This window comes from Prionailurus bengalensis, chromosome D1 (genome assembly GCF_016509475.1).
Source record: "Prionailurus bengalensis isolate Pbe53 chromosome D1, Fcat_Pben_1.1_paternal_pri, whole genome shotgun sequence".
Classification (NCBI taxonomy): domain Eukaryota; kingdom Metazoa; phylum Chordata; class Mammalia; order Carnivora; family Felidae; genus Prionailurus; species Prionailurus bengalensis.
In genome coordinates, this window is record NC_057346.1 from 70,182,222 (window position 1) to 70,207,165 (window position 24,944).

Consider the following 24,944-nt stretch of genomic DNA (forward strand, 5'->3'; position numbering starts at 1 on the left):
ACTCAAAGGCACGTTTTGTTTGGTTGAGGCAACTGCGTGGAATCTCATCCAAATGTCCACTTAAGAGGTTTTCTTTTGTTTAATGAGGGAAAATCTCCAAGGAGGTGTCTCCCCTACAGCAGATGTCCTTTCTGCTGAAGTTCACAGGTCGAATTTGGGGAGCACAGTGGCTGAAGGTCAGATGCCCACTAGGAGGTGCTATGATTAATATGTAAGTGACCCCAGATGACTGAGCAAGCAACCGCCCAGGGGATGGAGAGTGGGTGTGAGTACGGAGAGGGTGTAGTCACTCCCAGCAGGGAGGCCAGGAGACGCTCTCCAGGGACCACTTGTCTTAGGCAAGTGCTGATAGAGTCACTGGTGCCTTCTAAGACTTCTGCTCTCTCAACCTGTGGTTTCCAACCTTGTCCCCACCCGAGACCTCCAGGTTTCCCTCATGCACCCTGTTTGCAAATCTTCGATGATTCATGGAGACCCCATTAGGCACCCATGATCCCTTTCCCTGTAATTTGAATGTGCTAAAGTCTGATCGGTCAGGCGGAGCTCTCTTCACCTGGGATGATCATCTGGGCCTCCATGACCACACATGAGTCTAGACAAAAAGGGAGGGGGGTTTTCGTTTTCCTCTGTGGCCTGAATGATTGCTTCTGAGCTTTAGGACTAGCTACAGAAACTCCCTGCCCATGAGGAAATCAAGGGCTCCTGGTTGGACCACTGTTCTAGAATGCCCACAGTGTGATTCAGTGCCCCTGGGAAAGTTGTTTTTGCCCTTGAGACTACATTGTTTGAAGGGCCACATCCCTCTGTTCTTAATAGGATACAAGAAAAAGAGAAGCTCAGGTGTTCGTCAGTGCCCTCCTGGTAAACTTAGGGGCTGGAGAAGGGTGTGAGCTCACCCCAGGAGGATTTGGAACTCCTTCCTTGGAGGATTTCCATCTGTTTTCTACCGAACCACAAGGTGCCCTGAAACTTGGATCTCTGGAGTCTCTGAAAGGGAGGTAGATCCCTGCTGGTGACCCAGGACCCTCAGCCCCACTCCTGCCCTATATCCCAGCTCCTCGGACCTGGGGGTTCCCCACCTTGCTGAGAACCAGAACATTGGGTAGCAGTGCCTTTGAAAAGCTGCCTGAGGGCTCTGCTCAGTGCTTCTTTGTGGGTACTTTGGTTTCCCCCTCTTCACCTCACCACCACCCCCAAATATATATGTATGCACACGTATATTTGAGGCTTGGTATGTTTTGCAAATGAACGAACTCCATTTATCCAGAACGATGAGGGGAATGAGGTAGTATAGTTATTTGGCTACTCTGATTAAGAACTTCCATAATGCTGTGTATTCCCGATGTTCAAAATATGTTGTAAAAGATGTTAACATGCAAACTCTTCGGAGACGACACCTAGCTTTTGCTTGATACTCTGGAGAAGCGGTCCTTGTGTAGGAGATTCAAGTTGTCTTTGTTGGACTCTAAGTCGATAGTCAACACTGGCTATTTGAGCTTTCTGATTACTTAGTTTCTGGATAAATGAGAGCCTTCTATATTGTAAGAAACAGTTTTGTATGTCTTTGTTAACAAATAGTTATGTTCTCTCATTTTTTCAGAGAAACCATGGACACGGACAAAGATGACCCTCACGGAAGGTACCATGAACCTAGTCATGAACTTCATCCTTTATAGCCATTTTCTTTATATAATTACATGTTGTGGTAGTTGGTGTGGGTTTCACCCATGTCCTCGATTGGGGATAAGTTGGGAGCCTCTGAGCCTGGGAGCTCAAGATGGTCTCCGCAGCCCCCAGAGTGGCTAACAGCCAAGAGCCCTCGTGTGTTGAGAGAGATGAGCAGGATTAAGCAGGGAAATGAATTCAACTGGGAAGTAAACAGAGCTGTATAACTTTGCCATTAGTCTCCCAGGGATTGTGTTTTATCTTTTGTTTTTTCTTCCCCCACCTCCAGGTTAGAATATACAGAGCACCAAGGAAGGATCAAAAATGCAAGGTAGGGGCACCTGGGTGGTTCAGTCGGTTAAGCATCTGGCTCCTGATTTCAGCTCAGGTCACGATCTCCTGGTTTGTGGGTTCAAGCCCCATATCAGTGCAGAGCCTCCTTGGGATTTTGTCTCCTCCTCTCTCTGCCCCTCCCCTGCTTGCTATCTCTCTCTCAAAAGAAATAAAAATAAACTTAAAAACCAAAAAGTATTTAAAAACAAAACCCAAAACAAGGTAAGCATGGACCCTCTTTCTCCCTGTAAACTGTCCTGGTTCTGGGCCCTCTGAGGACCGCCGAGGCGGCTCTGTGTCTGGTCCCTGTCCGTCTAAGCATCCTTTAGGAGATGCGGAAGGGGGTGGGGGCCTTGGCTTGATGTGACTGCCTGCCCCTCGCCCTCTCCATACTTCACTCCTGGCTCTCGAAGTGCGTTTCACGTGAAGGGGACTTGGGAAGTAGCAGGAAGTCCATTAAGGCTGAAGCTTGTCCTCCACCGTCTTCAGCGGGTTGCCCCTTGCTGACCGGAGGGCCCTCCCAAAGAGACCGGGCCCAGTGACTCTGCTCTTGGGCCTTGCCCCGCGAAGCAGCCCGTGTTGCACTGCAAGGCCAGGCGTGGGGGCTGCCTGCTCCCTCGAGGAGGTTCTCTCATTCGGTCCTTTGTGCCGTTAGCCATGCTCGCTGACCCCATCCGTGTGGGCCCTCCGCTCTCCTGCAGTAGCCCCGGGGCCATCCGAGGCTGTGTCATGACACAGAATCGGAGCTGCAGAATTGCACTCACCCGAGACTGGTAGCTTTCCCCTCTCAGCCCAGCCTTGGTGGGAGGTCCTGCTTGGTGGCCCTGTTGCTCTGGCAGCGAACTCTATTTCCACTGCTGACGTGCCGCCACGGGGGACAGTCCCAAACGGCAGGGGTAAGCCAGTCAGGGAAAGCGTGTGTGCCCGTGAATGCGCCCTCCTGCCTCGGCAGGCAGCAACTCCCGGGAGGTGGGAGTGTGACAGCCTTCAGAGGAAGCTCCTGGGACAGATGTGGCATCTGCTGTATCTTGGTGGGGTCATCGTCGGTCCAAAGATGGCAGCGTCCGTTACCTGGTGACTCGGTCACTGAGTCTCTGACAGGTCGCACGGTGGGGTCTTCACAGACCCCAGAGATCACCCAGGGACCACAGGATCCCCCCAGTGGCTGTGCTGGAGGCTTTGCTCTTTGCACCCCCCGCCCCCACCTCCCTTCGCTTTCCTTCGACACCCGTCTTAAAATCCAACTTGACAGAGACTAAGAGGAAAAGAAATGAGAAATGAGCAGTACAGTCAACTCTGAGAAGACATTTCTTTATGTCTCTGAATAGGAGCTAAGCATAAAAAATAGTCATACTGACCTGGCAGTGAAGCCACTTTTCTGGTGACTTCAGTAGAAAAGTCTAGTTCAAAACACTGTACAAATTCTAAAGGTGCCCCAGTCCGGCCAATGTCGAAAGCAGTTCTAACTTATCTTTGTCATCGCTTCCGTGAGGCTCGTTTTCGTTTTATAGAAATCATTTTTCCTATTGTTGTTCAGGGAAGCCCACAGCCAGATTGAAAAGCGGCGTCGGGACAAAATGAACAGTTTTATTGACGAATTGGCGTCTTTGGTACCTACGTGCAATGCCATGTCCAGGAAATTAGATAAGCTCACTGTGCTAAGGATGGCTGTTCAGCACATGAAAACATTACGAGGTGAGACCCGGGGCTTTATTCTTCATGCCTTTGCCCAGAAACTTTAGCAGCCTGGCCTAGGATGTTCCCGAGTCCCCAAGGCACTGTCAGTCGCTGGCCAATGTGTAGCCTTGAGTAACAGGCGTGTAATTTCCAGCAATAGACGTGACGGGTAGAGGCTGTGCTCTGTGCACGTGTCTGCATGTGTACATGACAATCAGGCTACACGCACGTCAAAGAGGACACTGCTGATGTCCATTTGGCATATGTGTGTGCCTGGACCCCACGCATACAGCGTGACACAGAAAAGTCCGTTTCCGTTTTGAAGAGGAGAATTCATGGCTCCTCTAAAGAGTGAGTCACTGGTCGATGGTTCTTGCTGCATTTTACTGTCAGGGATGAACACTGATGATATTTTCATGTTCCTGGAATTTTCCCAAGCCAGATAGACTCTTTGTGAGGGAGGCAGAATTTTCCTTCTCTGAATGTGGGGCGGGTGAGAAAACAGGCAGAAATGTGGAAGTGACTTACCCAAACCACAGGAGGAATCTGCGGTGTATCGGGCAACTTCAGCGAATGCTGTTCCTGGCATTTTCCGTAGCCAGTCTCGGACCACCGTCCGAGGAAATTTGAAAGCGGGTGCTTAGTCAGACCTGTGACCTGCGTGGTAAAAGACTTGAGTCTTTATGTTTCCACAAAACCACCAGGAATAAGAAGTGGTCGGTTTTGTCTGACTTTTGAGTGTTACCCAGACATGGCCATGTTATGTCCTGTGCTGTGAGAATGGCATCTAAAGCTTCCTATTAGTGAAGATGATAGAGATTCGATTACTAGAAGCTAAGTCTTATTAAAGCGGAAGGAAACGAGTGACAAACGTCGAGTTACCGTAAAGAACAGGGATGCGGCTCCGTATGTGCCTTGTTGGTTGATCTGAAAATCCCAGACCCATCCTGTCTCCCTCCTTCACTACGGTACTTTGAATGGTTACGGATCTTTTCCATTTTATTGCTTCGCTGTTCTAACCATTCTGCAGATTCCAGGTCCTTCGCTGCTGGCCTTGTTCTGTAAGATGCCAGACTGACGGCCTTTTAAATGTCCCCTTTCCGTGCTAGAGGAGCCAGCGTGGCTCACGGAAGGAGTGCCAAGCTCTGTTGCCTCACCCTGATGAAGAACTCCCACTAGATGCCTTCTACAATGTATTCACTTAGTCAGGGCCTGGCAGACTGGATGATTTCCCAGGCAGGCTGGGAGCGTGGATTTGAGGGACTGCTAGACAACCCGTTTAATGTAGATCCTGGGAGGAGGGGACCCTTCCGGGAGCCTCTGCGGGTTGGTTTCCAGAGCTGCCTTCTCTCGTGGAAACAGATTTTTACTTCCGTCTGTTACCTCTTGGCTCGCTCCCGTACAGTGACCAGAGCAAACTCGTCAGGTCCCCCGTGGGCAACGGTGGGTTCTGTCTGAAGCCCCCTCTAGCCCCCTGTGTCTGTTGAGGAGAAAGAAGAGAAGATTGCAGTCCCGGGTGGTAGGGACTTGGCCACATCCGGAAGGTTGGAGGCAGTGACGTGAAACGAGACATCACCTGAGTAGAAAGGGTACCAACTCTCTCTCTTTTTCTTTTTTTTTTTTTTCCCCCCTCCCTCAGGTGCCACCAATCCATACACAGAAGCGAACTACAAACCAACTTTTCTGTCAGATGATGAATTGAAACACCTCATTCTCAGGGTATGTTGCAGTGAGGCGATGGTTTTGTCCACACTTTGACACATTTCTGAGTGAGGTACCCACGTGTGGTAATTTGATGTCTAAACACCTTTGGAGGCCCACTTCGTCTCCGCCTCTGTCTGTCTGTCTGTCTGGTCTTCACATTCCTTCCCTGGGGTCTTTCTCCTCCCCTTCTACCGTTGCTTAGACAAAGCTTGAAGGCCCGGGCTACCTGTGCCTCAGAGGAGGCAGGGTTTTGTTAAAAATGGGTGGCTAAGCATCCCATTCCTGAGTGAAGGTTTTAGAAAGGGGCGGAGACTGATAACAACGGAGAATTTCCCTTCTCACTTAACCGCTAGCACAAAGCTTCCGCGTACATCTTTACAGCAGCATCCCATCAAAGCAACAGGGCTTCCAGAGACTCCTCTGCTCGAGGAGAAGAAGAAATGGGGGAGGTGAGGCTTTCCCCTCTTGACTGAAGCGATTGCTTCATCTTGCTCGTCTCTGCAGAGAGGCCATTGAGGTGGCGCCGTGCAACATTAGGTCTGCCTCTGGCGAGAGTGAGATCCACTTGGAAACTGAAGAGAAACAAACTGGATTCGGAAACACGTCCTCTTGCAAACTGTAAAAAGGAAACTAGAAAAATCTCACTGGGAGCGCTAGCAGCCTCCAACCCCCCACAGCCAGGGTGGGCCTTGCTTGCTAAGGCCTGACTGCATCTGGGCCCGTTTCTTTGAATAGGAGTTTGCCAAGCCTTAGGATACAGGCTACTCCGTCGTCACCCTCGTTTCCGGCTCTACTTTGCCTTCCGGTCCTCTGTACATCTGGTCTGTGTGTTCACTCCAGCGTTCTCTATCCGTCCCCTCCTGATAGGTTGTCTGAATTGGAAAGCTTTCCGCTGCAAGGAACAGACGACCTAATGAACAAACAGGGTTGCGTTTCTCAAACGTAGCTGGTCCTGCGGTGGGGCCACGAGGGGTTTGCGCAGTGGCTCAACGAGGGCAGACGGATCAGGCTCTTTCTGTCTTCTCGGACAGCCCTGCTGACCCACAGCGTACGGCTTGTTTCCTCAGGGGGGCCGCTAGCCAGAAACCAGGGGCAGGGGAGGGTCCAGGCCAGCTGTCCCTCCTATCGAGAAAGGATACGCCTTCCTGAAAGCTTCATAGTAGATGTCAGCTTCTCCAGGAGATGTTACCTGATCACCCCTAGCTTCAGGCCAAGGATTTAGATTTGTCCAGTCTCCGTGGCAGAGGCCAGCAAGAGAGACGGGGGTTAGGAATTGGCCCGCCATCAGCATTTGCCACACACACTTTGCAGAGCCACACTCGTTGGCTAGATTTTCCTTTAGAGGTGGCACAGAACTTCAGCTGGTCTGGTTGGCCTGGGGTGGAATGGTTCTGGTGCGTTCTTTGCCAAAGAGCCATCATAGGAGTGCCACGCTCTGGGAAGCTGTACTACTGTCCCTCCCCGTCTCGTGTGTAGATTCTTGTTCGGCCAGGTGTTCTCCATCCCGTATAGGTGCACTGAGTTCTTTTGAACTTCTCTTTTATTTCTGTCAAAATCTATTTATCGGATGGTCCTACATTGCAGTGTATTGTCTGTGATCCTTTGGAGCCTCTTGTGCCTTAATAGATCTGCTAGGCCTGCCTTCTGTGTCTTTCATGCACTAACACAACAGATCCTGTTGAGGCTTTGCTTTATGTGCATGGCACCATTCCAGGTAAATCCAAGTCAGCAGTAAACACATTAGACGGGGGCCAGGGCGTCCCCACAAGTTCGGAGTGGCCCTTTGGCCACCACCCTCAGGGCATGGTTACTCAGACACAGATCTGCCCGCCTCTGTCCATCCTTCTTCATGAGGATGTCCTTGTTCTCAGGGGGGCCTTGCTGAATGAAGACGTAAACCTTGTCTGCAGCATCTCTGCAGAGACCACCGGGGCTGGCTTCACGGGTGCATAACCTACGCGGCCGCATGTGGCCTGGGGCTTGGCTTAGCGCTCTGCAGTTGGCATCTGGAAGGCCCTCGTTTTTGAACAAGCGCCCTTGCGTTTCCAGTCTGGACTGGGCCCCACGAATTAACGTGGCTGGCCCTGATTGCCATACTCCTAATTTGCTGTTTTTAAGGAAAAAAAATTACATATATAGGTACATGTACATATATAGGTACACGAACGCCTATATGTAAAACACGTGAAGTTCATGTTGTATATAACACATCTATATATTTTTCCATATTTATGTATATAATATGTATGAATTAGCTCTTTTTGTAATGACGAATGCTTAATAACTTCTCTAAATTTCGTATCCGATGCCCGCGTCATCAGGGCGTGAGACAAGGATTTCAGTGCTGCTTAAGCTAGATGCTTCGTGTTGGCCTCGCCTTTCCTGTGCCTCTGTGCCCAAAGGCATCAGCGTTGATCTGTCTTCCCCGCTGGACCCTTGCTCCCCTCCCTGGCACGTGTCCGTGGCTATGACGTACCACAGAACGCCTGCCCCTTCCAGGAATTCCTGCCCAGGTCCCAGGAATTTGCTTCAGCAGAAGGCAGGGTCCGCTCAGCTGGGGTTTGACATGTTTGGCGGCAGAAGGTGGACTTCTGCTCTTGCTTACCAGTTCAAATCCAGCCGACTGCTTTCTTTATTAAGAACTTTCAGGATGTCTTCAGCGAAGAGCGTGTCAGGGAGGGGTCAGCCGGATTAGTTTGTAACGTCCGGATCTTCCACCCTTCCCCCCATGTTTTGAAAACCAGGCAGACCCCCCCCCCCAGGACTTCTGTGTCACCTGTAACTGACCCTGTCCTTCCCCCCGAGAGTGAGCCGGCCCTCGTCCTCCTATGGCTCGGCCCTGCTGGTGGCCTCCTCCTAGTCTCTGCTCGTCTGCTGTCCCTTGGGTCCCGGCTCCTTCCCCTGGTGGCGAAGTGAAAGCCCGAACGTTTTCAGCCTCCCCTACGCTGGCCTCCGCAGCCCACTCTCTCCCTGGAGGTGCTGAAACCCACTTTGCTCAGGTCAGGGCTTCAGGCCCAGCGTTCCCTCCAGGATGTCACAAGCCCCTTTTGTGGCACCTCACTTCATCAACAAAAAGCCCCAAAGCACTCCTCTCGCTAGGTGTGAGACGGGCTGCCAGGGAAGGCAAAGTTATTAATACCTTATTTTCTGACAGAATGGGGCTTCCAGCAGATGGGGCTGGGACAGGCTCTTCCTCTCCACTGTCGTCCCCTGCCCCGATGTCGTCCCCTGCCAGCACCGAGGGCCAGCTCAGGAAAAGCCCACCCGCAGCTCCCGTCCGGCTGAGCGGCCTCCCTCGTTCTCAGCCGCAGCGATTCGGCCCCTCCTGCTTGCGTCTCCGTGCAGGTGCATGTGCCATTATTGGGCCTCTGGCACATGAATTCATTTCTGAGTTCTTTGAACTCAGTGACATCCCCAAAGGGAACAGGGACTAGAGTTTCTCTAGGGTTGGCCACAGAACAGACCAAGGACTAGTGAATGAAGCAAGATGTTGAATCAGAACTGTAGGGGCGAGCACAGGAGCGGGTATGTGGCCTCCCCAGCCCGGGGTGGGGTGGGGGGAGCCCTGTGGGAGCTGGGTAGTTGTCCAGCTGCAGACTCGTGGGTAGGATTCACACACGTGTACACCATGGAGCCTGAGCTCTCGGACACTTTGGTATTTATCCACTTCAGTCCAATAAACAGCATCTTGTCTCCATACCTGCCTTCACTGGGACTTCAGATTTTTACCTGTATTTAAAGTAAAGAAGAGGTAAAAAGAATGTAGGGGGGAGGTTTTGGCTTTGCTTTTTTGTCTCTCTCGGGATATAAGCAGCCCGGCCCTGGATGGAGGAATGATATTTGAGAGCAGCGGTTCTCAACCCTGTGTACGTTGGAATCCTTTGGGGGTGGGGGTAAAAACAATGCTAGTTACCCAGCGCCTCCCCAGACCCGCAGCATAAAAACCACAAACCGCACACCGCCCCAAATGTTGAGACAGTGCTCTGTAAGTGGAAGTGTCCAAGTTGAGGACAGATGGTGGCCAGGATGTTGGAGAGGGGATTTTGATCTTAAAGTTTCCTTCCAATCCTAGAGTCTGTGATTCTGCACAGACCGTTACAATTAAAGCAATAAAATAGGACTTTGCCGGACCTTCATATTCTCCAAGGAGAATTCTTAAAGTGAATTCAGCGTTGAAGAAATGACTTCAGCTGGACTGTCCCCTTGTCGTCATTAGATGAGATAGGTCTGCCGTGGAGAGAATTTTACGGTCGATGAGCGCAGTTCCGTGCTTTGGTTACGTACCAAAGAAATCCTTATTTGCAATCAGAGTGATTACAGATCGTGTTTCCTAAAGTGTGATAAATTGATTATCCATTTCTCCTGATTAGGCAGCAGATGGATTTTTGTTTGTCGTAGGATGTGACCGAGGGAAGATACTCTTTGTCTCAGAGTCTGTCTTCAAGATCCTCAACTACAGCCAGGTACTGCTCCGGGGTCTGTAGGTGGCGGGCAGCCTCACAGCCGCCAGAGAGGTCACCCCCCCTTTCCAGAATAATTAGAATATACAAGTCATGTAAAATGCTCGTATTGTAACCCCCAAGCCCAAGGCTTCTTCCAGAAAGTTCTTAATTTCTTCACCGAGAAGTGAATTTAAATGTAGACAAAGCTTTTAGGTTTTCCGTGCTGCCCTCACTGGCGGGTTTGACGCTGATCTCCCCAGCACCTTTATGCTTTATTGCGATGAAATGAATATCCCGTAACTAAAGGGGGCAGGGAGTGGGGGAGGGGCTGCCCAGCAAGGAAAGGCAGATAATCTAATACCAGAGGATAAAAAAAATGGGAATCCACCCACACTGTGTGTGTGATGAGGTGTCCCTTTTTTAGTTCTGCTTAACCTTGGCTTCCCCTAAGAGAAAATGATGGTAATAACCCCTACCTTTTATGATTTGTTCTTCGGATCAGATAAGATAAACATTTACGAAAGTTTCTAGAGCAGCGCTTTTCACCTCTTCTGTCCCTGGAGTTCTTATTCCCCCACCCATTCGTCTGTTCACCCACTCATTCACATGCTGGTGTTTGCGTGGAAAGCTGGTAACTGAAGAATCAAAATAACACATAAATTAGAAATTAATGTTTCAGGTCCCCCAGAGCGTCTTGCTCTTTTTGGTCTCAGAGAATAGTGACGAAGGAAGTTTTTATCCTCTCCACAAAGAACGAGGCTGTCGCGGCACATAGTCTGACACAGCTTGTTTCAGAACGGAAAGGCTTAGAATTAGCACCCACGCCCTGTGTTCCTGCACGGGCATTCGTGGGCATCAGAAATAAATCACGGGGAACGCGTTCCGCTGAAAGATTCCTGCCTTGGAGGAGCATGAGCTATTTATATAATTACAAATATAAGTAAGCCCTTCTCTGCTCCTGCGTTATCACAACCAGACTCCCGGTGCCTCATTCCCTGTGTCTATACCTAGGCAAAGCGATTGGACACGTGTACGTGCTCACATTTGAAATGCTTGAAACTCTCACGCTTAGAAATACAAAATAAAGGCACGGCACTGGTTGGGGAAGTTCTACACCACGTGCTGTTGACTTGCCGGTTTCATGCTTCCTCCCCGCAGAACGATCTGATTGGCCAGAGTTTGTTTGACTACCTGCACCCTAAAGATATCGCCAAAGTGAAGGAGCAGCTCTCCTCCTCGGACACGGCGCCCCGGGAGCGGCTCATAGATGCAAAAAGTGAGTACAGGAGAGGCTGCGGCTGCTTCCTGGGGCCACTCAGACCGCAGCATGTGCCCCGTGGTCTCGGCCTCTGGCCCCCCTCCTCTGCCCTTTATCTGGGTCGCTGGCTAAATGCACTTATCTACCTTCCTTCGTGTTTGTCTCGGTTTTGTTGCACGTACATAAAAGAGAAACAACTCAGCGTCCAAATTCACCGAGAGGAACAACAGCTACTTTGATTCTTTCTGATTTTCAGTCGTTTTCCCCCCCAAGAATCTAGAAGTTCGCAACTGTATGCTTCTGAGTTTAAAGGGCTCACACCAGTGCGATTTGTTTGTTCCCCCCGGAAACATCGCCTCTATTTACCTGAGTTACGCACCTGCAGCCTCTTCAGATAAAATTTGACGTTTAAATCGAAGATTCTTTGACCAAAGTGGTTGTTCCTCATCAGTTGCGCGCCCCGCCCCAGCTTCCTTCTTGCAGCAGTGGAACCACCGCTCCCCTCCTCCCCTAGCTTCCCCCTCCCGTAGCCCTCCTGAGCCTCCGGTGTGAGGCCTGCCCGGTAGCTCTCCTCCCGTCAGTCTCAGTCTCGTGGGAGGCCGCAGACTCTAGCAGTTAAGAGGATGGAGTCTGGAATCACAGGGCTAGGCTCACTTCCTGGCTCCACCATTTCCCAAGCTGTGTGACCATGAGCAAGTTACTTCACCTCTCTGTGCCTCAGCTTCCTGATCTACAAAATAGTACCCTGTTTCATCGGGATGTTGCGAGGATTAAATACACGAACGTGCGTAAAGCCTGCGGGGCAGTTCCTGGCACGTAGCAGGCCCAGTGTCAGTGTGGCGATGTTGTGGGTCGGCGCAGTCAGGCCCGACCACTTTCCTGCTTCCACACTCTCCACTTCCGTTCCCGGAGGGTGACACCTCCAGAGGAATCTTTAAACCATCCTTGACACTAAGGCGGTCGTCTTCCTAAGAGTTCGGCGCAGCCCCTGCTACCTGTCTGGCCTGGCAAATTTTTTAGTGACGTGAGGAGAAGAAGATGAGGACGTTTGGTCCTTGCCTTTAAGGCTCCTACCATAGAGTCAGGGAGAGGAGAAGGTAGACGGCAGCCTGCAGCACAGGTACCGCCGTGGAAGCAGGCCTGGGGAATAGATGATTCATTCTCGTGTGGGCGTGAGGACAGGCAGCCCCGAGTAGGTGACGACTGAGGTGGGTTTGAAAGGATGAATTACTGGGTGCCAGGTGAAGAGAGGAACAGAGCAGGGCAAACGTTTCTGGATGGATACAGAGGTGTAGCTCCCGCTGTGGAGGGAAACAGAGCAGGGGCGGGGGCGGGCCAGGCTGTGTGCATTCGGGAGGTGATCACAGGGCCGGGCGGCCCTGTGGGAGGTGCAGGGGGAGGGGGCAGACCCAGGGGGAGGGCCCCTCTTCTAGTGGCCGCTCGTTTTCCCCAGACGCATTCTGGGGACAAGTAGCCGGCGGTCATGGCAGGATCGTAGTCCTGTTCCCCCCTCCAGAGTCCAGTTCAGTTGGTGCACAACAGCATAGGCCAGTGGAGACATGAGCAAACCACACGTATAAGCCACACGTGTGATTTAAAATTTAACCCAGTCACTCGAAATGAGGCCTTTTTATTTTGTTTAGTCTTTGAACGCCTGTGTATATTCACACTTAAAGAATAGCCACGTTGCGCGTGTTCAGTAGCCAGATCTAGACCGGGGTCCCGGAACCTATGTTGATTAACCCCCCAGGGGCCTCTGGCATATAGCCAGGCTTGAGAATTTGAGGCCGTTCTGCGTCCTCTTTCCCACTCCAGTGTCCACATCTTCCCCATCCTTCCAGTGCCAGCCCAAGCTCCCTCTCTGGAAAACACATACCGTCTCTGCCATTGATTTGGCACTAATCCTGCATCACCTGGCATGATTCCTCTTTCCCTGGGGAGCTTGCGTTTCCCTTCTCCGTCGGAAGCTCCTGCCAGACGGGAGCCCCATGCTAGATTTCTTTTCGTCCCCAGAGCAACTCTACTTGTCCAGTGGCTGCATTCTGGGGGATCTGGAAACACTTCAGTTGACCCGCACTTACCCACGCGTCTCGTAAGGCCTGAACTGTCCTGAGGAATGTTACTCTCCCGTCACCTAAAACAGTGAGGCAGGAAAGAAGAGGCTTTCTTCCAGGTCACACTCCCCCTCCTGACAGACAATACTACTCTCGGTTTATCACATTTTGTGTATTGATTTGCAGCTGGACTTCCAGTTAAGACAGATATAACCCCTGGGCCGTCTCGATTATGTTCTGGAGCACGACGTTCTTTCTTCTGTAGGATGAAGTGTAACAGGCCTTCGGTAAAGGTTGAAGACAAGGATTTCCCCTCTACCTGCTCAAAGAAAAAAGGTAACCAATTTCACCGCTTTAAAATCCCAATACAGCTCAGGCTGGCTTTCTGCTCTGGAGTGCTCAGCGGGGCGTTGGTTCAGTGCCTTGCCGATCCCAGGACGGTGGCCAGCGTGCCACAATCCCCCCCACCCCCGCCCACTGTGGGTGTAGGGCCATTGGGGAGCAGAGGAGATTGGAAAGCCCTGGTGGGTGTCACGATGACAGAGATTCGTGGGAGAGCTTCCTTGGTTTAAACTCTGTTTGTCCTAACATGGTTGAGAAAAAACTCTCTGAGCCACAGTCCCAGCCGCGTCCTGAGCATCCTACCAATCCACCATAATACTCTGGCTAAATTCGCCAGCGACCTTCATGTTGCGAAACACAACGGACGCTTCATTCTTCTTGCATCTTGAAGTGTCGTCTTCCCTAGGATTCCACGAACCCTTTCTTCTCGTCTCCCCCATCCTCTGCCATTGTAGGCCCTCCTCCTAGTTCCTGCACTGGCTCCTCTTCTGTCCTGAGCCACCCTTGTATCTGCACTTGATCCATAGGTAATGTCCTCTGCCGCTTTAGCCCACAGCGCCACTTAGATGCCAGTGACTTCCAAGTTTGTATTTCTAGCCCAGGTTTTTAGTTTGAGCTCCAGACCCACAAATTAACTTCTTAAATCTACCTGCTCCGATAGCTCAAGGGCATCTCAAACCTGATCTGTGTAAAAGTGACCGCATGAGCTTCCCCTGATGTAAATGGCCCCACCAGCATCTAGTTGCACGTACTGGAAGCTGGGGAGGCACCCTCAGCTGGGTTTACTCCCTCCCTTCATCCGGTCAGTTACAAAGTCCTGCCACAATGAATTCCTTCTACAGAAGTTCTCTGAAGTCTGTTTATCTACCTCCCTGTTTACCGTACCACTCAGACCCGGGCCACTCTCTGCTCTCCCCACATCCAGCGAAGGAGGCTCCTTACACTTTCCATCTCTCCACACAGTACCCCAGATGACCTTTTTTTAAATTTTATTTTAAGTTTTTATTTTTGAGAGAGCGTGAGCAAGGAAGGGGCAGGGAGACAGAGGATCCAAAGCAGGCTCTAGGCCCTGAGCTGTCAGCACAGAGTCTGGAGCAGGGCTTGAACTCCCGAATCGTGAGATCACGACCTGAGCCGGAGTCAGACGCTCAACCGACTGAGCCACTCAGGCGCCCCCAAAATGATCTTTGTAAAGCGAGTGTTTCCATCAGTTTCCTGCTCCAAACTGTGCAGGGTTGCCTGCTGCTCTTGAAGAAAATGTGAGAGTCCTGAACACAACCACGCACCCTCCACTCCTGCCGGCACTCCTGTGTTCAGCTCTGCCGACTCCCTTTCGATGCCAACCCCCCTTTTCTATCCAGGGTCTCTCCGCACTGACCCCTCTGATTGGAATGCCACCCCCCCACTCCCCACCAGCTTTCTTTCAGCCCGATAGCTCAGCTGGTCCTTTAGGGATGTGCATCAGTGTCTGCCACTCACTCCCTCAGGCCGCCTTACGTCTTCCTGTCACACCCTACAGATTTTCTTTCTAGCATCTTCTTGCAGTTGCACTTGTGCCCTTATTGGTATAGTTGTTTATTTGAAATCTGTCTCCCCCACTGGACTAGAAACTCCATGATGGCACATCTGGTTGGTTTTCCAGTTTCCCAGTAACTAGCACAGACCTGATGCTTGGGAAACGCCCCATAAGGATTTGTTGATGAAATTCACAGGTGTCCCGTCTTCCGTGTGTCCCAAAGTGAAAACCTTTCTCCCTCTTCTCTAAAGCATACCCTGTATTCTCTCTTCCCTGGCTCCGCGAATAGCACCAGCAGCTAATTCAATCCCAAACTGTTGGCGTTCTCTTCATTCTCTTTCATACCAGGCGTTTTGATATTCCTACCAAACCTCAGCCGTTCTCAGAAACTTCTCCCACATCCTTCCCTGCCTCATCCTCACTGCGGAACCAGAGTCCAGTGGTCATCGCCTCTTGGTGCATGCTTGTCTTCCTCCTGGTTCTTAGTCTCTTCCAGTTTACCTATCGTTCTGCTTCTCAGGTGTCCAAAGCACGATTTGCTTTTGCTGTTTCCCCACTTACATACTTTTAGAAGCTCTCCACTGCCCGTCTCATAAACACATTTGCTAGCAAATAGTCTAAGACCCCAGTAAGCTGCCCCAATTTGCCCTTCAATCTGTGTTGTGTCTTCAGCTGGAGACAGGCTTCAGCTTTGCCCTTTCCCTTTGAACCACCCAGAGCTCTCTGTTGTCTCTTGTACAGGGCGCACCTCTGTGCCTTGGAACATTCTCAGCCTCCGCACATTCTAGTCCCTTGGCCAGTGCTCATCCTTCTTGATCCATCCACCTCCTATGTTGTTTTCCTGGGCAGCCTCCTCTCTCCGGGTAGGCTTAGATACCTCTTCCTTGGTATATGGGACGGCCTTGGCATAACCGGCCCTGCTCGGCATATATGACACCAGATGATAGTTGTCTATTTCTGTGTCGTCCTCTCCCCCCAGAGTCTCACTTCCGGAGAGTAAAGCTCTGTTTATTTTTCTGACTCCCTTCTGGCATCCCAGCCCACCCAAGGCTGCCTGTGTCCGCACACAGGGCGCTGTGCTGACACTGACCACGGCTTTTGCTTTCTAGCAGATCGAAAGAGCTTCTGCACCATCCACAGCACAGGGTATCTGAAGAGCTGGCCGCCCACAAAGATGGGGCTGGATGAAGACAGTGAACCAGACAACGAGGGCTGTAATCTCAGCTGCCTGGTCGCAATCGGACGACTACATTCTCACGTGGTTCCGCAGCCGGTGAACGGGGAAATCAGGGTGAAGTCTATGGAATATGTGTCTCGGCACGCGATAGACGGGAAGTTTGTTTTTGTAGACCAGAGGTAAGAGTCTGTGTATTACCCTTGAACAAGAATGGTACAAGGTTTTCAGCTCTGAGTGAAGCAGAGAAGACTGGGCCATCAGCTGGCTTTCTAAGAGAGAAGGAAGTGATGGGGATCTCTGCTAAAAACTGAGACCTCTCGGAATATCATCATAAATACAGAGATGTTTCCCTTTAATGTTTGGCATGTAGAGATGGTGAAGTAGAGTGGTTTGTCCATGGCCAGAAGAGAAATAGTAGGCATGGTATATGCTATCTGAACGTATGGACTGTTCCCGGGCCACTACAGTGACTGGAATTCCGGAATGTAGGGCTTGGAGAAGATTATCTAGTCCTGAGCTGTCTGGTGGAGTAGTTCTTGGCTGTGATGATCTCATATGGCTGTTCAAGGTTTAATTTCATCAAAATGAAGTTAAAAATTCCTCAGGCTTGATGGCACTAGAGTGTGTTACGCTAAACGAAATAGGTCGGGGAAAGACAGATACCTATGATTTCACTCATGTGAAATTTAAGAAACAAGACAGATGAACATAGGGGAAGGGAAGGAAAAAAAGAAGATAAAAGCGGAGAGGGAGGCAAACCATAAGAGACTCTTAAATACAGAGAACAAACTGAGGGGTGCCGAAGGGGCGTTGGGTGGGGGGATGGGCTAAATGGGTGATGGGCATTAGGGAGGGCACTTTTGGGATGGGTGCTAGGGGTTATAGGTAAGTGATGAATCACTGAATTCTACTCCAGAAACTAGTATTACCCTGTATGTTAACGAACTTGCCTTTAAGTTACAAAAAAAAAAAAAAAGTAAAAAAAAATTCCTCAGGCTCAGTAGCCATATTTCAGGTATTCAGTAGCTACATGAGGCTAATGGCACAGATCTAGAACATTTCCATCGCAGAAAGCTCTGTTGGCCACACTGATCTAGTCCAATCTTATTTTTTACGGGTGAGGAACTGGGGCCCAGGCTGAAGACTGGCTACCTCCAATTCACAGCTTAGTGGTAATGGACCTGAGCTAAGAACCCAGACGTCGTGTTTTCCACTGCTCTCTGCTGCCTCCCTGAGAATATTCACAGGCAGATAATTTTTCTGGCTATCAGAAATAGTCACTGTACGTTGGAAAAGGACACCACCACTTTTCAAGGTCCTTATGGCCCCTGCCACCATAACTTCTAATGTTTGGTCATCCTGATTTAAAAAAAAAAAAAAAGGGGGGGGGGATAGTAAAATGGAAATTTGCACTGGGGTTTAGATTGCCTACCACATTTTTATCTGACTATCATTTCTAAGCCTCCTTTCTTGGGATGATGACCCCTTTGAAAGGCTACTTCCTTTCCCTCTGTTTGTATAGCATTGGTTAGATTCGGGTGCACCAGCAAAAATACATCCATGTAGTAAGCCCTCTGAAACCCCAGCCAGCTTTGACCCTTGTTCCCACCGGCGGTAGTGGGGTTCATCCACTGCAGAGAGGCTAACTGTCTGAATTAACTTTTTCTTTAAAAAAAATTCTAGGGCAACAGCTATTTTGGCATATTTACCGCAAGAACTTCTAGGCACATCATGTTATGAATATTTTCACCAAGATGACATAGGACATCTCGCAGAATGTCATAGGCAAGGTAAGCTGTACAAAAGGCCTTAAGTTTAAGGCGTCCCTCTTCTTCGACACTAGTCCACATAAGTGTTCCAGAGAATTCTGCCCCCAGTGATGTCAGCCAGCCTAGGAATCTCCAGGCCAGAACATCTCCGAAGAGAAGAAGCCGATGTTCCCAGGCCCTATTTGTCTCCTTACAGAGAACCCACTGACAGCCTAGCACTTTTGTGTACATAGGACAGTTCAATTTCTAGAAAGCATCTCTTGCCCAGAGAATTTTCACGGACCCTGTGAAGATTTAGTATGGCTCCAACAGATCTGATTCTCTTTTCCATAAAATCCTGCGGTGCCTCCTGTATTTTCCTCTTGGCTTAGGGCACAGCCCCATGTTAGCCTCCTGAGAGAGGAACCAGTATTGACCCGTTCCTTCACTGTCCACCAGATCCTGTCCATTCACCTCAGACACGCGTTTCCAAAGAGGCCCCATTTTGCACCTCCACTGCCACAACCCGAGCTCAGCCCTTGTGCCCAGCTGACCACTGTGATAGACATCCAGCAGGCCTCTGTGTTCCCTTCTGCCCCCAGTCACCTTCCATCTTTCATAGTTAGCCCATTTATGCCCCAGTCGATTGAGCTCCATACCGTCACATCCTGGCTTAAACCTCCCGCCTTTAGACTCAAGGCCAAATATCCTTGACAGGCACTCAAGACCCTCCCTCTCCTGGCCCTGCCCCACCTCCTCAGCTTCACGCCTCACCCCTGCCTGCAGAGAGACATCTCCTCATTCCCTGCCACTCCTCAGGCACTGCTGGATTCTTCCTCCCTCGAGGCTCTGACCTCTTCTTCTGCATAGCTGCGTCTCATTCCTGTCCTGAGGGTGGGGGTCCCATCCCGTCTCCTCTTCTATCTCCGGTGCCTGGCACACGAAAGATGCTTGTTTGTTACGTAAAAGAGTAAAATGTGAATAGGTGAGTGACCTCCCTGGATTCTGCTGTCCTAAAAATGCTGTACTGCCCTCTGGCTTGATGATGGGGAAAGAACACGGGCCCTTGGGACAGGGCTTTTTCTCATTGGTGGTTCACTTCGTAGCCGATTCCGGTCAGAGGTCTATAACGCAGTCAGTTATTCCCCAGAGCCTCCATTTCGTACACTGAAAACTAGCAAGAAATTCATAAATGCCGTCGAAAGGCTCTGAATCAAACCCTCAGAAACAGCCTGTTCTCCGAGTGCCAGCTCCCTTGGCTTATTAAAGAGTGATGCCATGGAGCCTGAGTGCGCTTAGGACTTGGTTACTTTAATACATGGGTCTGAGGAAACAACATTCATGGTTTCTTTGCATTTTCAGTTTTACAGACAAGAGAAAAGATTACGACTAATTGCTATAAGTTTAAAATCAAAGATGGTTCCTTCATCACGCTGCGGAGTCGATGGTTCAGTTTCATGAACCCTTGGACCAAGGAAGTAGAATACATCGTCTCAACCAACACTGTTGTTTTGTAAGTGTTTTTCCTCTATCAGAGGCTCCCTTGCTTCAGAGATCAATGCTTTGGGCTCCTTACCTGGGCAAGGGGGGTACGGGCGACAGCCGGCATCACGTCCTTTACTGCTACCTTGTTCATATCCCGTGAAGCCTCAGGATGGGCAGAAGCCAAAACTTCTCTGTTAACGACACGCTTCAGTACGCGTAGCATGCAGGCCCCTGGCTTGTGGAATTGCTCCAAGAAACAGCAACATTTCCCTCCCAATAAAGCAGTTAGCTTTTGAATTCTGAAGGCCCTGCACACAGGACATCCACGGGTACTGCCGTGCGGAGAAGGGGTGACAAACAGGTGCCAGCTCACAGTAGCCTTGGCTGAGGATGGGCGGGTATCCCTGCCACCAGGCCGGTAGCCTGAGCACTGGCGGCTGGAGCGTTGCCTCAAAGGCCTGCTAGGTGAGAAGGGAAGGACCTCTTCCTTGGCAAGGACTGCACCACGCCTCTCTTTCCCCGTGGTGTCCAAAGCCCCGCCTGTGGCTAGAGCTGAGTGAGGGGCTGGGGCGGGGTGCCTTGCAGACTGGCAAGAGAGGAGGCCTTGTAGCTATGGCGGCGGGCTGCCACAGTCACCATCTCTGCTGGACCGTGTCCCACACAAACTAGGAAGGCCCAGGCAGGCAGTGAGGCCAAAGGCCGGGATGATGTCCCTTGTGTTCTCAGACAGCGAGGAGACCTGCTGAGCCACTCAGACCCTTCGTTTTCTGGCCCGTCCAGGTCCACAGTGGACCCTGGACACCTTGGCCGAGGTGCGAGCTGCACGGTTGTGAGCAGGCCTGACTCATGTTTCCTTCTTGCTGGGATGTTCACAGAGCCAACGTCCTGGAAGGCGGGGACCCAACCTTCCCGCAGCTCACAGCGTCCCCCCACAGCATGGACAGCATGCTGCCCTCTGGAGAAGGTAACTATGTCCCACAGGGGCATCGGGGCTTGCCCATGAGTAGCTGCTTGTGGCCAGCATACCATCCCCCCAGGTATTTGGTGTCCCCAGCTACCATATTTTATGGGAACGAGGGAGGCCTCAAGGGGATGAGCGCTAACGACGTGGTCATCTCATCTTCTCTGCTGAGACTGGAAAACCCGGAGCTTATTTTGCCTTTCTTGAGGCTGCCTGCACCCTGGAAGCCCTTGAAACAGCAAAGTCCTTGCTCCTCTTGCGCTTTCCCTCTGTGTTGCGTGAAGTGCTTTTTGTTGACTGTGACTGGCTCCTGGGGTGGGAGGAGGGTGGTGTCAGCACTGGGGTATGTGCCACACCCAGTGGGGCTCCTTCCCTGGCTTGGCTCCAGCCCCTGGGTTCTGCGCTTGACTTATCCTTCCACGGGACCACCTCTGCTTGCTTGGCTGTCTTCATTCCCTACCTCTCCATCAGTGACTCCTACATCCGGTCTGTCTCCGGAGCTCTAGGTCTGTCTCTCCAACTGCCTCCTGGACAGAGCCACCAGGAGTCTCAAAGGCACCTGAAATTTCGGCATCTCCAAACCGATTCTCTGCACTCCCTCATCTGGTTGGTTAAGCCAGAAACCTTGACAACTCCTTCTCGCCCATTGTATCTGAACACGAAATCCTGCCCCTTCTACTTAGGGACTTAGACTTCCATCGCCCTCCCATCTGTCATCTGGATTATTGCAGATAACTTTCTAACCCTAGTCTCACTACCCGCCCGCCACCAATCCCCTTCTTCCACTATAGATCATTCTCCATGCAGTGGACTTCCCAATAACCCAATCTGAGTGCCCTTTCTGTGTCAAGTCCCTTGGCACTCCTTATCGTCCGTGGATGCTGTCCAAATGCTACATGGCATCCCAGGCCTTTTCTGATCTGATTGGTACCTGTCTTCAGTCTCATCTGTCACTCCTTTATCATCTTCATGATGAGTTTCTTGGAGTCATCTCCCCAGTTTTGTCCTGCCTCGGTGGTCTTACATAGATCAGTTGCTGTGCGTGGAATGCCTTCCCCTCCTTACCTCTCTGCCAAGCTAATTTATACTCCTCTCTCAAGACTCAGCTCAGAGTTCAACTTTTCCAGGAAGCTGCACTTGGCCCTGGATGAGTGGGGTGCCTTGTGCTTCCCTGCCAAACTTACCACACCTTGTTTCAGCCATTGTTCTTGTCTGTCTCCCTGTTAGACAGTGAGCTCCTTGAGGGCAGAGATGCTGACTTGTGAGGCTGGCCGGCAGTACAGTGGTGGTCAGGAAACAGATGTTGAGTGCCTGAGGGGAATTAAATGCTTTGCCTTGGCTTCTGATCCTGGAAGCCAACTTGAGCTTTCTGCTGGAATGCCTTTTCCTGACAAGCTATGGCCCTGCTGTCCTCTAGGGCATAACCCTAAGGTTGAACTTCAAGTGGATCACGAGATGAACTGGTTTTAACTGATAATAGCATTTCTTCCTCGGTTCCCCTTTCCCACTCTCAGATTCCTTTGTTGTAGGTGGCCCAAAGAGGACCCACCCCACTGTTCCAGGGATTCCAGGGGGAACCAGGGCTGGGGCAGGCAAAATAGGTCGAATGATTGCTGAAGAAATCATGGAGATCCACAGGCAAGTAATATCTTCTAGTCGCTCCCTTAAACCAGTGGTTCTCAATCCAGGGCCTTTTGCCTCCCCCTCAAGGGATGTTTTGTAATGTCTGGAGACACTTTTGGTTGCCATAACTGGGTAGGATGTTGCTGCTAAACATGCAGTGGATAGACACCAGGGATGCAGCTTGCTCAACATCCTGCAGGACATGGGACTGCCTCCCCCCCAGTCTCCCCCGACCCCCAACAAAGAATTTTCCAGTCCAAAATGTCAGTAGTGTCGAGAATGAAAAATCTTGCCTTAAAGAAGCAAAACCCAAACAGGCCAGAGTTAAAGGAAATTTTCTTACTACTAAGGAGCTAACAAGGACAGATGAACATGGACATTACAGGACGACAGGAGAGCGATGACAGCCGGTGACCTGGGCCTTAACAAGACATTCACTGCTTCTAGTCAAAAAGCTGCCTGGCTTTAGTAATAGAGACCAAGCATTTCAGTTAGTAATAGAAGCTCTCTTGAGAGGGCTTCTTTTCCATATGAAAGACAGCAGAAGCAATTTACCTGGGTTTGAGTTCTGGGCCTCTACTTAGCTGTGCTTAAGAGATTCACTTAACTTTTTGGTGTCTGTTGAGCTAAACCATAAAAGGGGGCAATAACTGTATCTCTCAAGGATTGCCCTAGGAGTGAGAGAGATCTCCGGGAAGTTCCTACAACAGAAACTGACAATAGTGTGTGCTCAAACACTGTTAATTACATCTAAGTCTTTAACAGTAGTGATTGAGAGGGAAGCAGTTATAAATTCATCTGAATTTGGGGAATCGAAAGGGTAGTAACCAGGTCCTTAGGAATGCACACTTAGTGGAACATAGGAGAAGGGAAAAATTATTCCCTCCTGCCATGGATTTTCTCTCAGGAGAACTGAAAGCTGGTCTTGCTTTCTCATTAGCCATAGAGGAGGCTCTTATCCCAGTGGGTAGAATAGTTCTGTTCCAACCCTCTGTGAATGATGGGTATGGCCCCTTGAGTCTACTTCAAGATGTGGGGCAGTGTGCAGTGATAATCAGAATCTTACCAACCACTGATAATGATGCTTGAAACCACCCAAGAACAGTAGAAAACAGTCCTTGACGTCAAGGATCTTATAATCTTTGAGAAGTCTGTTTTCTTTATGATCACACAAAAAAGGGAGAGTGCATGAGCTGAAGCAGGGAAGGGAGATTGCTAAGAATCCTAATAAATAATGCTAAGAAGTTTAGACAGGGGGAAAAAAAATTGTAAGAGCCCATTCATTGTAGGAGGCTGAGCAGATGTCCAAAGTGTTGTGCTAATAAGCATTAAGGAAAGTTAGACTGGAATAGGAAGAGATGAAGGTGAGCATTAGTAAGTCTGGTAAGCTTACTAAGTTTTTAGTAACCAATTAGTACCCATCTGTGTGTTCTAAGAGTACCTGGTATATAGCTGTAACCTACCTTTGAGGAGCTTATGATCCAGGAGAGAGAAAGCTTATTCACTCCCAACTCTACACAACTGGGCAATACAGGCCAATGGCCAGAAAGGCTACCAGGCAGTGGAGGAAGTGGTACTTGGGTAACCCGCAAGTTGCATTCATCCACATAGAAGCTAAAGGCCTGGTGGTCACACAGCTGCCACCATACTCGAGCTTCACCGCTAGGCCATGGCTTCCTTTCCTGAGGTCCTTGAGCCTGGCGAGCATATATGTGGATTTACAGTTCTAAGACTTTTTCTCTGTTTATCTACTATACTGAGAAACATACTAGCTGAGAGCACTTGGACCCCTTTTTCATCACCTGTTGCTTTAGAAGGCGGTGGGGACAGCTGCTGCTGCTGCTACCACTACTGCAAGGCTACTTTCTAGGTGTGGCTGAACCACCCTGGCACATTCCATTTCCTTAGAATATTCACTAGATACAAAGTGTTTGTAGGGAAGAGGATAGATAAGTCACTTGCTGTGGGTTCTGGTTCATGGTATGCAAAAAGCTACAGGGAGAACTTCTAAGGCCCCCTCCAACTCTGAGATCTGGATACTGTAAGAAATGAAACTGGCCACTCACCTGAAACTCAACCACCTGAAATGCAAACCCTAATCCGAGGGCTTTGTCAGGGAGATGCTAGGCTCCAGGGTCTGCATTCTAGATCAGGGCCTGTGGGATAAATGCAGCTTCTCGCCTGTTTTTGTATATATCATGTTTTACATGTTTGCTTCTTTGCGAGAGAGAGCTTGTGGGTGCGCCCACAAGTGGGGGAGGAGCAGAGAGAGAATGAGAGAGAGAATCCCAAGCAGGCTGCACACTGTCGGCACGTGGGGCTCCAGCTCACAACCATGAGATCATGACCTGAGTTGGAATCAAGAGCCAGACGCTTAACCGACTGAGCCACCCAGGCGCCCTAAATATAATTTTATTGGAACACAGCTACACTCACTCATTTCCATATGGTCTATGGTTGCTTTCAAGCTACAATGGCAGAAGTGGATAATTGTGACCAAGACCATATGTCCTACAGAGCCTAGAATAGTTAGTTTGATCCTTTATAGGAAAAGTTTGCCAATCCCTATTCTGGGTCTTCATCCTTCTCCTTACCCCCACCCCTCACACACCACTGAAGAAAACGAAAGGCAAAATAACTAACTCCTCTTTTCTCTGACAGAATAAGAGGGTCATCGCCTTCCAGTTGTGGCTCCAGCCCATTAAATATCACAAGTACACCTCCCCCTGATGCCTCTTCTCCAGGAGGCAAAAAGGTAAGGCTGATGACTCTCAGACTAAGGCCCTTCTTAATCCGGAGAGCCTCTTGCCCAAGTTGAAATACTGGGGGTGGGAGTAAATAATTAGTGATGGTTGCTGAAACAACGTGGATGCTCTTTTCCTTTTAAGTAAATGCATCTATATGAGTTGAGGTAGAATGCATACCGGTGGAGTTAGGGAGGCTTGCTGACATCCTTAGA

General features: G+C 50.2%; 1 protein-coding gene across 10 annotated transcripts in view; it reads left to right on the forward strand.

Annotated features, from left to right (window-relative positions):
• The window catches only part of ARNTL (aryl hydrocarbon receptor nuclear translocator like), a 99,937-nt gene that overhangs the window by 70,154 nt on the left and 4,839 nt on the right, over positions 1-24,944 (forward strand). For 2 of the 10 annotated variants that reach the window (XM_043580704.1, XM_043580705.1), the window contains 13 exons: positions 1,601-1,639; positions 1,955-1,996; positions 3,536-3,693; positions 5,315-5,394; positions 9,750-9,842; positions 10,980-11,097; positions 13,320-13,469; positions 16,101-16,347; positions 17,852-17,958; positions 19,279-19,429; positions 20,277-20,365; positions 21,877-22,000; positions 24,647-24,740. In XM_043580704.1, the coding sequence (XP_043436639.1) occupies positions 1,601-1,639; positions 1,955-1,996; positions 3,536-3,693; positions 5,315-5,394; positions 9,750-9,842; positions 10,980-11,097; positions 13,320-13,469; positions 16,101-16,347; positions 17,852-17,958; positions 19,279-19,429; positions 20,277-20,365; positions 21,877-22,000; positions 24,647-24,740 (1,492 nt within the window). Of the gene's footprint in view, positions 1-94; positions 212-283; positions 959-1,600; positions 1,640-1,954; positions 1,997-3,535; positions 3,694-5,314; positions 5,395-9,749; positions 9,843-10,979; positions 11,098-13,319; positions 13,470-16,100; positions 16,348-17,851; positions 17,959-19,278; positions 19,430-20,276; positions 20,366-21,876; positions 22,001-24,646; positions 24,741-24,944 lie in introns of those variants that run through there. The other 8 variants (XM_043580709.1, XM_043580710.1, XM_043580711.1 and 5 more) reach the window with 8 other exon arrangements.